This window comes from Xenopus laevis, chromosome 9_10L, assembly GCF_017654675.1.
Source record: "Xenopus laevis strain J_2021 chromosome 9_10L, Xenopus_laevis_v10.1, whole genome shotgun sequence".
Classification (NCBI taxonomy): Eukaryota; Metazoa; Chordata; class Amphibia; order Anura; family Pipidae; genus Xenopus; species Xenopus laevis.
Genome location: NC_054387.1, coordinates 72,236,040 through 72,251,017, shown reverse-complemented (window position 1 = coordinate 72,251,017; position 14,978 = coordinate 72,236,040). Strand labels below are relative to the sequence as shown.

At 35.8% G+C, this 14,978-nt stretch overlaps 1 protein-coding gene across 4 annotated transcripts in view; it reads right to left on the bottom strand.

Moving 5' to 3' along the window:
- Positions 1–14,978, bottom strand: part of slc4a10.L (solute carrier family 4, sodium bicarbonate transporter, member 10 L homeolog) — a 104,722-nt gene continuing 89,744 nt past the window's right edge. For 3 of the 4 annotated variants that reach the window (XM_041576028.1, XM_018236859.2, XM_041576029.1), the window contains exons 19-25: positions 14,348–14,599; positions 13,008–13,076; positions 10,987–11,160; positions 10,711–10,833; positions 9,077–9,144; positions 7,908–8,024; positions 1–3,662 (exon numbers count right to left, since the gene is read on the bottom strand). In XM_041576028.1, the coding sequence (XP_041431962.1) occupies positions 3,605–3,662; positions 7,908–8,024; positions 9,077–9,144; positions 10,711–10,833; positions 10,987–11,160; positions 13,008–13,076; positions 14,348–14,599 (861 nt within the window). In that variant the 3' untranslated portion in view covers positions 1–3,604. Of the gene's footprint in view, positions 3,663–5,412; positions 5,449–7,907; positions 8,025–9,076; positions 9,145–10,710; positions 10,834–10,986; positions 11,161–13,007; positions 13,077–14,347; positions 14,600–14,978 lie in introns of all 4 variants that reach the window. The other variant, XM_041576030.1, reaches the window with a different exon arrangement.

Here is a 14,978-nt window from a genome sequence, read left to right as displayed (position 1 = left end):
AAAGGTACTAAATATTTATTTTCTTTATGTAACCTGAAGGTGAAATCACAACGTATGCACAAGCACACATTACATAAACATCTGTAATAAATAACATCAAAACTGTTTTTCTTTATTACTGTAAATATGAAATTAAAGGGAAGCTGAACATCACGTAGGTTGCATTCTGCATACTTTTTTTCTGCAGTTGAATTGGCTGGAATAAACGAGAATTTCACAAACATTCACTGACAGTCACATAAACATAAACAAAACTTAATTCAAATACTCAATGGAATTGTTTTTTTAAAGAATCTGAGTTTTCCATGATGCTATCTGCTGCTATTCTTCCCTGGTAAGTAGTGCGCATGACCATAAAATTCATTTGGAATGTTGAGATGCATTATATTGCTTAATTGTGGGTGTAGTCAGTCACATAGGGTCATTATCCACTTGACTGCTGGGGTTTTCATTGACTATACAGAGCAAATCAGCATAACACTATGCCAGTGCTGGAATTTACTAGGACTAAGCATGGTTCAATAGGAATCTTTAAGGGTATAGAAGGCCATTATAGAGTACAAAATGCTCTGCAACACACACTCCATCTCATTAAACTGGTGGGGAAAAAAGGTTGTTTCATATTTCATTAAAACATGAGCATCGAAAGTCACACATTTACATTTTTGTAGGTCCTTATGGTTAATAACAATAAATAATACAATGTACGCCACATACATAAAAACAGTAGCAAGTGACAGATTCAACATATGTTAAAACAATAATCCGAGACTAATGCAGCGATGCCGCTGTGATCTCCCAACTCTAATGGGTTCATAGCGGGAGAATATTTATTAGCCATCGATGGTCCGATTCGTTTGAAATGATGTCAGAAAATCTGATTTCTTTATCTAGCTTCCACTACCCTTTTTATGTAGGATTTTTTTTTTCTAATTTTATTTTAAAAATGAAAAGCTTGGGATTTCCCAATACAATATTTATTTTTTAAAATAAAAAATAACTCGCCACCTAAATCTAATAAGATTTAGGTGGTGAGTTGTTCATTTTTTTATTTCAAAAATAAATATTGTAGGGGGAAATCCCAAATGGAGAAAAAAAGGCAATTGAAATCAGAAAATACAACAAAGTTGCAAAGATGTTGTCTGATCTTGTTTTACCCAGACATCAATGGATCATAAATTTTCCCGCAAAATGCTGTGACAAGAAAACCTACACATGGGGTTAGTTCATAACACTTTGGCGACAAACAGAGATGTGCATTATGGTTCCTTGTGTAGAAATCAATAAAAGCCAACAGGAATAGTTTTAAGGGATATAATGTACAGAAGTGTAAAATGTATATACAAGCCTGTTGGCATCTCTTGTAAGGAGCTCTAATGTTAAATTTAATTTGTAATACTCATCTCCACACTCAGAACTGAAAATACTGATATTTGACTTTCTATGAGAGAGCAAAAGTAAAAAAAAATAATTTTATATATCTAGGTATTACAAAAGTATTGTATTGTTTTGTATTTTGCTGGAGTTGTCTAAATATACTTACATATTTCTAGGTATATAAATATGTACACAGTCTCAAAATAGAGCCCAGAATCTTGCGGTACAAATTATTTTTGTTGCTATTGATTGAAATTCATTATCTGTACTATAGCTATTGTTGCCAAAATAGTGGGTAATACTAAACTTTTAAAATAATTATATTGTTTTTGCTTTTTAATTTCATCTTATAACAAGGTTTTTCTAAAATATAAAAAAAATATTTTGACTTGTAGCCCCAAATGTCTGGAAGTTACTGTATTTTTAAATATTGTGTATTGTATGCTATGAAAACAGTTGACGTAACAGCAAAAAAGTGTCTTCACCTCAACAAAGTTGCTTTCAATGAATTTTTAAAGTTAATTTCACAACTTGATAATACAAAATGAGCTCAGTTACAGTTACCTCATAAATAAAAAGCAACTGGCATAACGGTTCTGAGGTCTTTCATGCAAAACAAATAGTGGAGAATGTCTTTTTCAAGATATAAAAAAAACTCCTCTTATGATCAACATGGAAGATACAACTGTGCTCATAATTTTTTTCAACTGAATATCAATTTTGAATAGACAAGACTGGGAGAATTTAATAAAAGTAATATGTGGAATAAAATTCATAAAGTTAAAAAAGAAAATGTACATAATGAAATACAGTATTCCATGGCATTTGTTCAAAATGTCAACATTTTAAATGCGTTTAAAATACATATTGTTTTCTTTCTTTTTGAAAATAGTCTGCAGGTTCTGAAAATTTATATTTTAAAAATATGCAAAGGCGATTTGTGTTTATTTTTCTGTTAATAACTCTTATTTATTTCCCTCATAAATGTTTTTAGATTTATTTATGTTTTTTCCAACCAGAAGTTCTTTCTATATGACTTACTGCAAAGTACAATATATCACATACAGCTACTAAAAGGACTAGAGGAATAATTCAGGGCAACAAGCTAACAACTTCTGACCTGCAGCCAAATGAGGTGATGCAAATTGCAAAAAACATGGTGCCTTGCACCATGCATTTTGCACTTGCACCCCTATCAGTAATTGCTTTGAATAATTGTCAACCAGATCTGATATTTAGAAGCAGATTTATCAAAATTCTGTAGTTTAAGGGTTTTTTGAAATATGTAAAAATGCATTTCTGGTTTTAGATTATTCTGAATAATGGAATTCCAGATATAAAGTCCCATACATGTTTTCTAAGGAGGATATTATTTGCAACCTTTCTCTGCTTTTAGTCCATTAAGACCAGAGGTACCTTTGGGGTATGTGCAATATCTGAATGAGATTAATTAAATTCTAAGATAGAATATCTGTTAAGCTCTAAACTAAATCTATCATCTGGTACATATACAGCTATATACATTAACTGCCAAAGTATAAAAGTGAATGAAATTGTCAAAATTTATTAAAAGGTGAATAATTAGCCTGGCCTATTCTGCCTCTAATATGAAACCATAATCACATGGCTTTGTTGATAATGCCCAAGGATTCAAAATTTTAAATTAACCCAAAAATTCAAAAAACCATACTTGTATTGCATTAAAATTAGCCCAATTCAGATTTGTTTTTCCTGTGATTTTATAAATCAGTTGTGTGATAAAATTTCCCCTAGAAAACAATAGAATGTGACTGATCAACAATTTCTTATGAAAAGCCAGTAGGAGAAATGGTAGATTTGGAAATAACATAATATCAGGAAAAGGTTAATAAATGTGATTAGAACGGCTGAGAAAATGTCAGGAAATCCCAATTCAACCTTTGATAAATCTCTAAGTCTGATATGGCCAATAGCAGTGCAAGTAAGCAGACAAAAATGGTGTGCAAATGTGTAGCTATGTAATCCATAGAGTATTCTGCAAAAAAAAAAAAAAAAATCACTTTTGCCTAACACCCCTCCGCATAAAAATACTTTATTGCTGACTCATCTGACAGTGAAAGGGGTACAGCTTCTGTTTAAAAATAGTTATATATTGCACTGCTAAAGGATGGGACAATTTCCAGCTGAGTGATCCAATACAACACAATTCATCTTCACCTCTTCTAGTAAAAATAGACTGAAGAGCAAGTCAGAGACAAGTCTCCCTGTCGAATCCTTTCCCTGAGGCAGCCTTTTTCTTTTTCTTGCTAGAAATTAAAACACAAAAACAACAGTTAGTAGGAAATGTTCTTGAGGAACACCGTACACCAGCACAACACTGTCCCATGTCATGCAGCACAACATGATTTGCAAGCCATCAAGACTGGCTTATTTTAGTAACTACATGCAAGCAAAGAAGGTTAGTTCCATGCAAACATTGGTTTTACATTTATACTGTTACATCTACTATTGTTATCTCATAATTAGGGAGAAGGTAAGTGCACCATTTCATAATATTTGGATTGCAAGTTAAGGTCTGTCAAGGAAAATTCAGACGATGTGGTTATACGGCTGCTCTATTGCAAAATCCAACGAAACAGCCATCAACATTTATATAATCTAAATGGGCAATTTTATTATGCAGATATTGTGTATTTTTTCCTACAATTACAGCCAGGGAATCTTTTCAGGGTACATTAAGCTGTTCACAGCCATTCAATTTGGTAAGTCAGCTTTACTGGTTCCCACCTTGTAAGGCCTATGTTGGATTCTGGTAATAAAATGACCAATTTCCATTATTAGAATTAATTTTGGATTTTTTTTCAGGCAAGTCACAAAATAATTAACTGGCTGCGCTGCCTGGTACCCTTGAGATCCAATCATCTGTCCCTTTGGTTCCACGACTGAATCAACATGTATAATTAACAGTAGTCCTAAAATTATTTAAATTTTGTTTCAAGAGCACATTATTAGGATATGCAAATATATAAAAATCTGATTCAGTGTATATTGACATACTGCCTCATGTGATCAAGTTGCCCATTTTAGGATTAATGCAATTGTTTGTAGTGATGTAGCATTCACTTGTTCCAGACAGGAGAGCAAAGGGTTTAGGCGACCTGCAGAAGAACTTTTTTTATATCCCATCTACCAATACTGAAGGTTCTGGAGGCACTGAAAACCCTCTAGAAAGCATGTAACAACAGAGCACATACATACATGCACAGTAAGACGCAGTCATTAAGTGATGTCATGCAGTATTTTGGGATAACAAAAACAATTAAGATCTGATTTTCTGTTCTTTACCCAAACCAAAAGTTATTTTATAGAGTACCTTTGTAACTGAAAATTATATTATAGCATTATATAGTGCATAAAGTACCCCCTCTTGGAAAATATAAGGATATTATAAGTTACCGAGGAGTTCCATGACTCATATTTTGCAACTGGGGGTACTTTATTTATTATAATACACAAGTTTTAGTGAGCCATGTGACAGAAATTACATCAGAACTCACAGTTTATAACTGATGACATCAGAACTCACCGTTTATAAGGATATAATTTACAAGATAGTCATGGCTTTTGGGTATTATATATATATATTCCTTCTGTGTCTTAGCCATAAACCTTTAGTGAATTTCAGTTCTTGTTGCATACCTAAGGGCTGATTTACTAAGGTAGCTGTTTACTTGCATTTTGATATTCTAACTTGTAGTAGTGTGATCAAAGCTTATTGTTAATTGGTAAATACTGGTGCGGTTTAGCACCTATGTTAGTATATCAGACCCATTAAGTTCCATTTCTGATGTCTAAAACAATAATTCAGGTTTCTTTTCATTTTTGTTTCCCAAAATGTATGGTTTTTATAGAATTTAGTCCAATTGCCAACTGAAATGGCTGCAACCCAAAGCTCACATGTGTGTTCCAGACCTTTCAGTTAACAGAGGGTTTGATTAATTGAGCAGGCTAGCAATGAAATGCAATTTAGGGCAACTTCCATGGCTAGGATCTTACCTTTAGGAATCAGCTTCAACAGATTAGGAAGGGGAGCTTATGACAGAAATGCAATATGAAACAATTAAGTACAATATGGTCAATTTTTTGTGCTAACTATAATAAATTTACATAACATTGTGGCATGCTTTAAATTCTGCGTACATAGACTATGGACAATGATAACCTTATTATGTCATGTAAATTATAGTGGGCTGAAAAAATTTATAATTGTATTAGAATAACCTCAATGTACTAATACTGCATATTAGAAGAAATTATGCCCAGTACAACTATAGGAAACAACGAAGGATGCAATTATGCAATTTATAATCAGTGATATATTTTTGAGGGCCAAGGATTTATTCCCCTAAATTTCAACTTTCAACTTTCATTTTGCACACTCACTCTGATATATGCAGATGACCAGGAGAAAGGGTAACTATATTTTAGCACATACAGCTAACTAGTGTTTGCTAATTAAAGGGAATGGGTAGGAATATAGTCCAGGAAATACAGGGCTTTTAATAAGGACTGGTATTTAGATTTTCCAAATTCTGATACTACTTCTCCTCCTATCTATATTACCCAGCAATGTAGCTATTTCTACTGTCTATGTCTGTGGAGCAATGAGTTCTAAATGAAGAATCCTGGGAGGAAACCACAATTCTTGTTCCTAAATTTTGAAAATCTGGTGTCCTTTTTTTGTATTCCTATTTTTCAAAGAAAAACTGGAGGGCTTAGTTACCAAGTGCAGGGCAGGGTGAAAACTGCAAAAAATAGGCATGTTTGCCTTACCCTGAACTCTGCAGACTGGGTGCAGGTCTCTGCACTCCATTTTTTGGGGACGCTGACACCAAAGGGAGTGATTTTGTGCTCTGGCACGGGTGTAGGTAAATAACCCCTTGGATCGCTTTCTTTGTGAAAACATTGGGGTTTCAATTGTATTGTTTCTATATTGCATACTATTTGGTGCAATGGGTATAAAAATGTGTGGCTATGCATTTTATAAGTAACACTCTGTAATGGAAGTAATATTGGAATTTTGGGACACAATAATAAGACATTTAGGGGCAGATTTATTAAGGGTTGAATTGTAAATTCGAATTTAAAAAAGAAAATTTTTGGTTAAAACTCTCAAATTAGAATTGGGAAAAATCTAAACTTGATTTGAATTTGAAAATTGAGATTTATCAAACCTAGACCCTTGGAACAATTCGAATCCGACTATTCACCACCTAAAATCTGCCGAGTTAATGTATAAGTCAATGGGAGAGGTCCAGTGACCCATTTGATGATGTTAATAGCCTTTCTGACATTCGAGTTTTTTTCTGAGAAAAATAGATTTGAGTTTAGTGAAATTCAATTCAAGTTTTCGGGTCGGTAAAATTTATTCGAGTTTTAGATATTCGATTTTTTTCATTAAATAACCTCCAGATCGAATTTCGAGTATATTTTAATTGATTCGAGTTTCAAAAAAATTCACATGAATTCGAAATTCAAAATTCAACCTTTGATAAATGGGCCTCATAATGTGGTAGTTGCTGTTTACACATCAACATATTTAATTAATGAAAAATTAATACATTTATTTAAAAAAAAAATTCTAAAGTTAATAAAAAAGAATAATTTTCTTTATTGTGATGATGAGTTACATATAATAGAGTGCAATCTGAATGGGCTAAACTTATCTACTGTATTTGTATTTTTCAAGTAATATTTACAGAGCATTCGCAAAGCACTTACATTAAAAAGGGAACCAACTTTTCTGGCAAATATACTTTTCTTATACATAATATTCTTATCTTAGCACAGTGGTTCATAACAAATGCACAATGACTATAGCACAGTTTTTTGAAAAACAAAACAGTGACTGTAAAATAGTACACAATTCTTTTATATGAAAAACGGAGAAGCCAAAATGCATTACTGTTGACTACACAACAATATATATATAAAATCAAATGGAGTAATGTAATGTAAAAAAGAGGCAACATTTGTGCAGGTCTAGTAACTCATAATCAGATGTTTTCCAATCACTTACTACCAAATGCTACATGTTGATGGTTGTGATATGCTATTAGGTCTGTAGCAAACTTTACAACTTCATTTAAATTAGCCCAAAAGATGTTCAGACTTCACCTAAAATCAGCTCTGTGTGCTGTACAATCTACATTAGCTTGACTACAAGGACAAGGAAAGCAGCAAATGTGACAGTTTGGACATTCTGAGATAATGCACTGAGATAATGTGCCTCAAAACTATTGGAAACTCTTGTTTGGATTCTAGAACATGAGTTCATCTTAGGTGATGTTCCTCTAGGGCATTATTCTCTATGCAAATCATGCATAGTTAAAGCAAATACAATGTGTACCTGGCCTGCAAACCAGACTTTTGTAATCTATTCTAGAATGCAAAGTTGTTCCACAGCTTCAGTGAAAATAAGGTTCTCCAGCTAACATAACATTTAATCCGATACAGTTATAAAAGAAAATACAGAAGAAAAAGATTAACACCTTTTAGTGGGTATGCTGGATTCCTTACTCTTTGAATTGTCTGAGGTTATGAGCATAGTCTTCCACACAGATGTTTTTGCCATTTCATCGGAAATGTTTATTACTGACGGGTCCTCCCTGGGCAGAGATAACACAATAAACAAGACAATGGCAGAGGATTCTATAAGAGATGTCTGAGTTTACCAGGTATACACATTTATAGAGATTGGCTTTTCACTTCAGGTTGGGAAAGGGACAATATATACACACTTAACTGATGAAATTGCACAACCCTGAGCCATAATTCCCTCCTCAGCAGCTATACATTGCATTTACCATATATACACATGATTGATCACAATCATGCCAACATTTCACATTTAACAACTGTGGAGACCTAAGCTATGGTCTCCAGCAATTATCGGCCTATATATGTATATATGAATCACTCTAGGAGACAATGGGTTAATTGGGGATAGGCTGGTGGTCACATTGGTGTATGTGCTGTAGGTCACATACACCATAATGCTTGAACAATGGGTGGCAGGACTAATGCCCCACCCTGGGTGAAGACCTGGTGAAGAACTGTGGCCTTGTCATATACGTGACGTCACAACAACCAGTCAGTAGATAGCAATTTGATGAGTTTCACATACTACAGTGTAATGATATCTCAAACATGAAGCACTTCAGATTGATTTATTCAAATGTGGGTTATAAAATAGCATTTGATTTTTGTGGTGGCCTTATCCAGGAGAACTTATGTCTCTACTGATCAGTGTTTGCATACATTCTTGTGGTTTGTGCTTTGTTGCCAACATAGTGATCTGATCTCTTTTTGTGTATACTGTACTTTCCAAATAGCATATTTTGTCCTTTATGCTGTATATTCACCAACTTGCAACGGGTGAGGGCAGGCTGAAGTCCTGTGCTAGGGTAGGGCCGGACCTCAATATTACCTTGCTTCAAGGCAGGTCTTAACTCCAGGACCCCTTGCATCCTTAGGTCTATACTTTGGGTCTTTTATGCAAGTGAACCCAGTTCACCAGAGCAGACTGAACTAGCATACTGGAACAAGTGCAAGTTGTATAGGTACAAGGCATTAAAGTGAGAATAATAGCATGCAGGAAAGTCTTTGCATTCACAAATGAGCCATCAGTTCTTTGTAATGAGTTGCACTTGTACACTACCTGAAATTCTCTTCAAGTGGTAGTTGCCCTGTAACCTCATCTTCCAGTACCAACATGCTTTCGTCTTCCTATAAAAAAAAATAAGTTTTTGTATCTCAATTTCTATATTATTTCAGCATTGCTAAACAAGTATTCCTCTTTATAATGCACGTGCGATATCATATGTGAAGCTTCTTATATTGAACTACTTTGGATTGCCTTAAAGGACCAGTAACATCATTTTTTATTTACAAAAAAAATAATTAATATACATTACTTACCCCCAATATGCTGCTCTTTCCTGCTGTTTCAGTAAGACATCCGAAAAAAATCAAACCGGCGCTGTCCCACAGCGTCCAAAGGGTCTCCGCCATCTTCTAGCTTCATCTTTCTTCTTCTCCTCTACGTGCGCGCAGCTGTGTGCCTCTTCCGGGTCTTCATGACGTCACTTCCTCTCTCACTACTGTTCCCTCAGCGTCTGTCTATGCAGCTTTCCCCGTGTCCCTGTCACACAGCCTTTGCCTCCTTTCATGTAGCATTACCCCTTCGTGTTCCTCTCCCCCCCCTTCCTCTCTCTGCTGTTCCCTCATACAGCCTTCTCCCCCTCCTCTGTGTTCCTCTCACTGCTGTTCCCTCATACAGCCTTCTCCCCCTCCTCAGTGTTCCTCTCACTGCCGCCTTCTCATTTCCTCCCTCTCCATGTTCGTCTTACTGCCGGCTCCTTTTCTTAGCGTCCCATGTCAATGCAGCCTTCTGCCCCCTCTGTGTGCCTCTCACTGCCGTTCCCCTTACCCAGCCTTCAACTTTCTGCCCCCTTCCATGTTCCTCTCTCACTGCGTGCTCCTCTCACCATCGCTGCTGTCAGTCTAGCGTTCACTCCCCTCACCAACTCGTAAAACAAAGTAAAAGAAAAAAAAAATTACACGGCCAGAAAAGGGAGAACGTCTGCGCTGGTTGCCGGCTGCTATGCTCTGAAGCTCTTCTAACTTCCGGGTTCCTGCCGGAAGTCCTGGGAGGAGGAGCACTGCCTGGGACGCGCACGTACTGCAATGAGTGAAGATTGGTCGCCAAATCGCCGTTTTTCTAAAGTCAGGTCAGATCATGGAGGGGACTTTTTACTGGGGACTTTTCAGGTAAAAGGAGGGTGAATATGGAATATCTATTAGGTCAGGGGTATTATATGCAGGCTGTAATTTTTATTTGTTTAATAAAAAAAAATGATGTTACTGGTCCTTTAAATACAGCAATTTATATTGGAAGTCCCTGGTTTAAATCCTAGCAGAGATTTCCAAGACTTCTGCAGCAAAATAATTTTGTATACAATTTTGTATACAGAGGTAAAGAGGATGTATTCTTTCTCTTCTGAATTCTCCAAGACTGCTGTCTACATTCTATTATGTTATAGCCTGTAATGTTAAACCAGACTACATATTACCACTGTCTTGGGAAGAGATCTATAATACCATCAATATGACATATTTCCAGAGGGAAAATATGCAAGCTTTTATTTTAAATGATTATAACTAATAATGCTACATTACAGCATGTTATGGCATATCAAGAAAGGAAATGTAGACCGCAATGTTTTAAGATAATACTATGCATGTTTATTTAAACGAACAGAGAGACATACTCAAAAACTTGATTTGAGTTACCTCTTTTTGGGCATCCTCCAGTTTCTTTTTCTTACTTTCTGGCATTAAATCATCAAGCCAGCTTAGTTCCCGTTTGGTGAAAAAAAGGTCCATTAATTTCCTTACAAACACCAGAGCTAAGACCTGTGTAAAAAAGATAAAATACAGAAAGTCACAAAATACACAAAATCCTCAATGAGTGCTGTAATCCCAAAGTCTTTGTGAAACCTTACAATTGATAGAACTTTGTTTTTTTCATCTGACAAAATTATGTAAAAGGTGGCAGAATTCTCTTACCATCATTGGAAACACAATGGCAGCCCTAGAAGCTTTTATCACCCACAGAAGTATAAGACAGCTGAGCTGAATGATGGTGAAGAGATGAACCTTACGGAGGGGGACATGCCTTAGGTAGATGAAATCTGGCTGGTGCTTTGCAGGCATCCAGTAGAGCAGTGTCCGATCGAAAAACTGAGAGAAAAATACAGTTTATAGTATAGTTATAATATTGCTTCCAGGTGCCCAGTTATACATAGTAATGCTGCAAAAAATAAATTTACCCCATTCAGCAGCTAGGTGGTGCACCTTTCCTCCAAGCTATGGCCTAATCATAAAGTGTTTGAAAAAAAACATCATATACCCTACTGTAATTCATTAGATAGTAGAGGCCTATTTATCAACAGTCTCATTGTTGTAAACTCACTTTCTCTAAAACCATGAATGCCATGGAATTTATTAAAAGATCCAAATAAAAATAGTATGAATGGAAAATTAAACTGAACGATCTTAAAAAAGAAATATGAATACATCTGACATGAGTTTTTTGGACATTTCCTAGCTGAAAAAAAAGCTTATTAAAATTATTGACTTCTATAGGACCCTTGACCACTTTTTGGTGGCAAAGTTTTGTATTAGTGTTTTTCATGGTTTTTACATTTCATTTTTTTTTCCCTGGAAAAAAATGAAGAGAAATTTGTCATTATTAGAAAAAAAAATCAACACATTTGCATTGATTCCAATGTAGTTGATGTAATTTTGGTGGTTTTGTTAAAATATCACTGAAATTTTGAAATGTTTTTTCATGGTTTCACAAATTTTTCAGCACAGGAGAGTTTCGTTCATCACTTGACATTTCACGTAGCCTCTTTACAGCCTTACTTCTAATATCAATAACCATTTAGGTGCGATAGTGTTTATGCATGTGCACAGTGGAGGACCCTTGGTGTTGCAGCCCCAGTGGGCTCCCAATGCTCCAGTCTGACCCTGTGTGATCCCTCAGGGATCCCTGCACACTGGGGAAAAATCTATTTGCCTGTGTAGGGGACTGGTAAATTAGTCTCCCAGTATTATTTAGCAGGCAGTGCCCTAGTTTTATAGATGCCTAATTGGGTCCTAAAATACATTTAGGAGGGGGACCTGTTTCCTTATCCTGTTTAAAGCTATGCCCCTTGCAGGGACTGATACTGACCAAGTACTGTGAGTATATGCTATCCACTGTTGCTGTATGATCCTGCTTGCTCTATATGTACACTCCTGTGTGGATTATACTGTTCAATAAATATATTCTCTGGGTAAGTTATAAGCACCACTGGCGCCCAATTATTGTACCCTGCACAAAGTTACAGTTATACTACACCCTGCCCTCCACGCCGTTTGCGAGGGTTTACCCCTGAATAATTAAGGTCTCATCTGGAGCTCAGTTTTGGGGATGAAGCTCATAGTAGAGAATGGTGCACTCAATTTACTATAGTGCTACACCTTTTATAGGACACTTTGTATTAGTTACTATGTTACAAATAATATAAATGGGATGTTTTTAAGAGTAGAACCTAATGCTCGGGGGACAATAACGTTTTTAGATTTGGAACTTTTGTGGGTAAAAGGAGCAACTATCCGGAAACAAGATACATCGCTCTTTTGAAGAAGCCAGACTGCGAAAAATGTTAGCGATGAAATAGGAGTGTGGAAGCAGCAGCCGGAGACCTGAGACACGAGTGCTGGAACAAGAGAGACGCTAACAGACTCAGATCACCAGACGGATGCGCTGCAATGTTCTTAAAGCGATTTTAAAGAAGAAGTGTAAATTTTACTATTTATTAAAACTGTTTAAACGCTTCCACACATGTTGCTTCATTTTACCCACTAAGGATACAAGAACTTTATAAGCGAACCAGGACACCTACCAATCTTAAAGCCATTCTTTAACTTATTTTTTGTAAGTATGATCACCTGCTAAACTCAGTAGGAAATTGATTGTGGAACTACAACTAGACACCACGGGTGCAATTTCTACTTTTCAATACCCTGTAACACAATACCTGAATTCCCTTTAGTGATGAGGATCCCATGTAAAGAAAGACTCCATAGAGGACTGGCATTGGAATAAACTTCATATTGGAAGGAAAGAGAAAAAAAATAATTAGTTAAACCATGATAAATGACTGGTACCTAAGGTAACATAATAAAAATCTCTCTACATCTTTAAGAAACACAGGGGAGCCATATTGCTTACCTTATTGCCAGGTGTCCATGGCTTGGGCTTGTTCATGCCCAGTAGAGTATAACTTTTTCTATTGCACATGTGAGCATAAGTCTGTCCTAGAGACACCTGAGAAAGGTATGTGTGGGAAAGCTAATGACTGGATTAACTGGGGGTGTTTAAAATATTGCACCTCCCAAATGAATCCACCTTAGCACTATCCATCTTTTCTTGTCCTTGAAAATGTGTGCATGTACTAATATAGAGCACCCATTGTTTTCCCTAAAACAGTAACTACTGCTTTATTTCCAAAACATTTTCTTAATGTCTTAATACTCTAAATACCTCTGCAGCTCTCAATTAGCACATTGGTTAATTTATAGAATTTAAAAGGGTGTGGTAGCAATAAGTGACATAACACGACACATTTTACCATAATTACAATGGCTTTTTCATTTATGATTCTATTTACTGTAAGTAAAATGTTTAGTGTATTGAAAATATCCCAGATGTCTGGTTGCATCTGCAGCACCATGACCCCTTATAACTATCATCAGTGATTGCAATTTCACTCTTCTCTCTCTTTCAATAATTGCCAACATTTTTGCATATAGTGACCCCATTTTAATTAAAAAACATTTCAGGAATACTACATAGTTAAATACTAATTATATTTTAAAAATAAAAATGAAATGAAAATAAAGCTATAAACGAAACCCCTAGCTCTCTAGAGTAAGTGGATCATTCTTAATTAAAAATGCAAGAAAATTCATCAAATGTGAAGAGTGTCAATATACTGTTTTTCAGTTGTTCTGTGGTAGCAAAACTAAGCTTAAAGCTTCCAACTCCAGTTGCAGGAACAAAGAACATGGAGCCATATTTACACAGATCATCTGGGATTCTCATTGCAGGATTCTCTTGCCTTTATTAGGTCACCAAAGAAACAAATTTATTGTTGTTTGATGTTGCTTAAGAATACAATCCTAATGTGTCAGGATTGCAGTTCTCAGCATGTAGTAACCCTTGAGAAAAAGGAGTATGCTGGTTATTGAAGTCCAGCAAAATTTTAGTAAAATAGGGTGGAGCAACAGGGTTTAGAAAACTTTTTACAATAAACCATTAATAGATATGAGCACGCAGGCCCAGGTAGTTTGACCACTTCTCTGTTTCAAACATTACCTGCAAAATCCGTGTCATGAAAACAGAAGAGCCCATCAGAACAAAAATCAGGAGCCCAGTCACTCTTTGCTCACGGATACCCAAAAACTTAGGTTGTTCTCCTGGCGCTGAGCACTCAGATTCCAGTTTCAGACTGTTGACATGTGTTATAGAGAGGACAGTAGCAGCTACAAACCATGGAAGTCCCATGATAGAGCATACACCAAGCATCACTCCCACCATCAAAAGATCAAGGTGATAGCCACATCCTTTCTGCAGAAAGGAAAGAAGATGTTGGATGCAAGGTTAAAGCTTATAATGCAGAGGGGATATAAAACATAATAAGGTCACACAAAAAAATACACACACATTACACAGTCATGGGTTATGTATAATGTCCTTGAAATTCTCAATGCTTTAAATATATAGGAAAAAAAATCTGAGTACTGCACTGAGTACCAGAAGAAACCAAATGTCCACAGCTATAGTAACTGGTAAAACTAAAATAATAAAAACGACCTAGTTATGTTATTCATTTTAATGCATTTTGAATAGGGATGTAGCGAACTGCCGATTTGGTGTTCGCGAACGGCAAAAAATGCGAACGTTCACGAACAGTTCGCGAACTTCGAACACCCGCTAAAATCGTTCG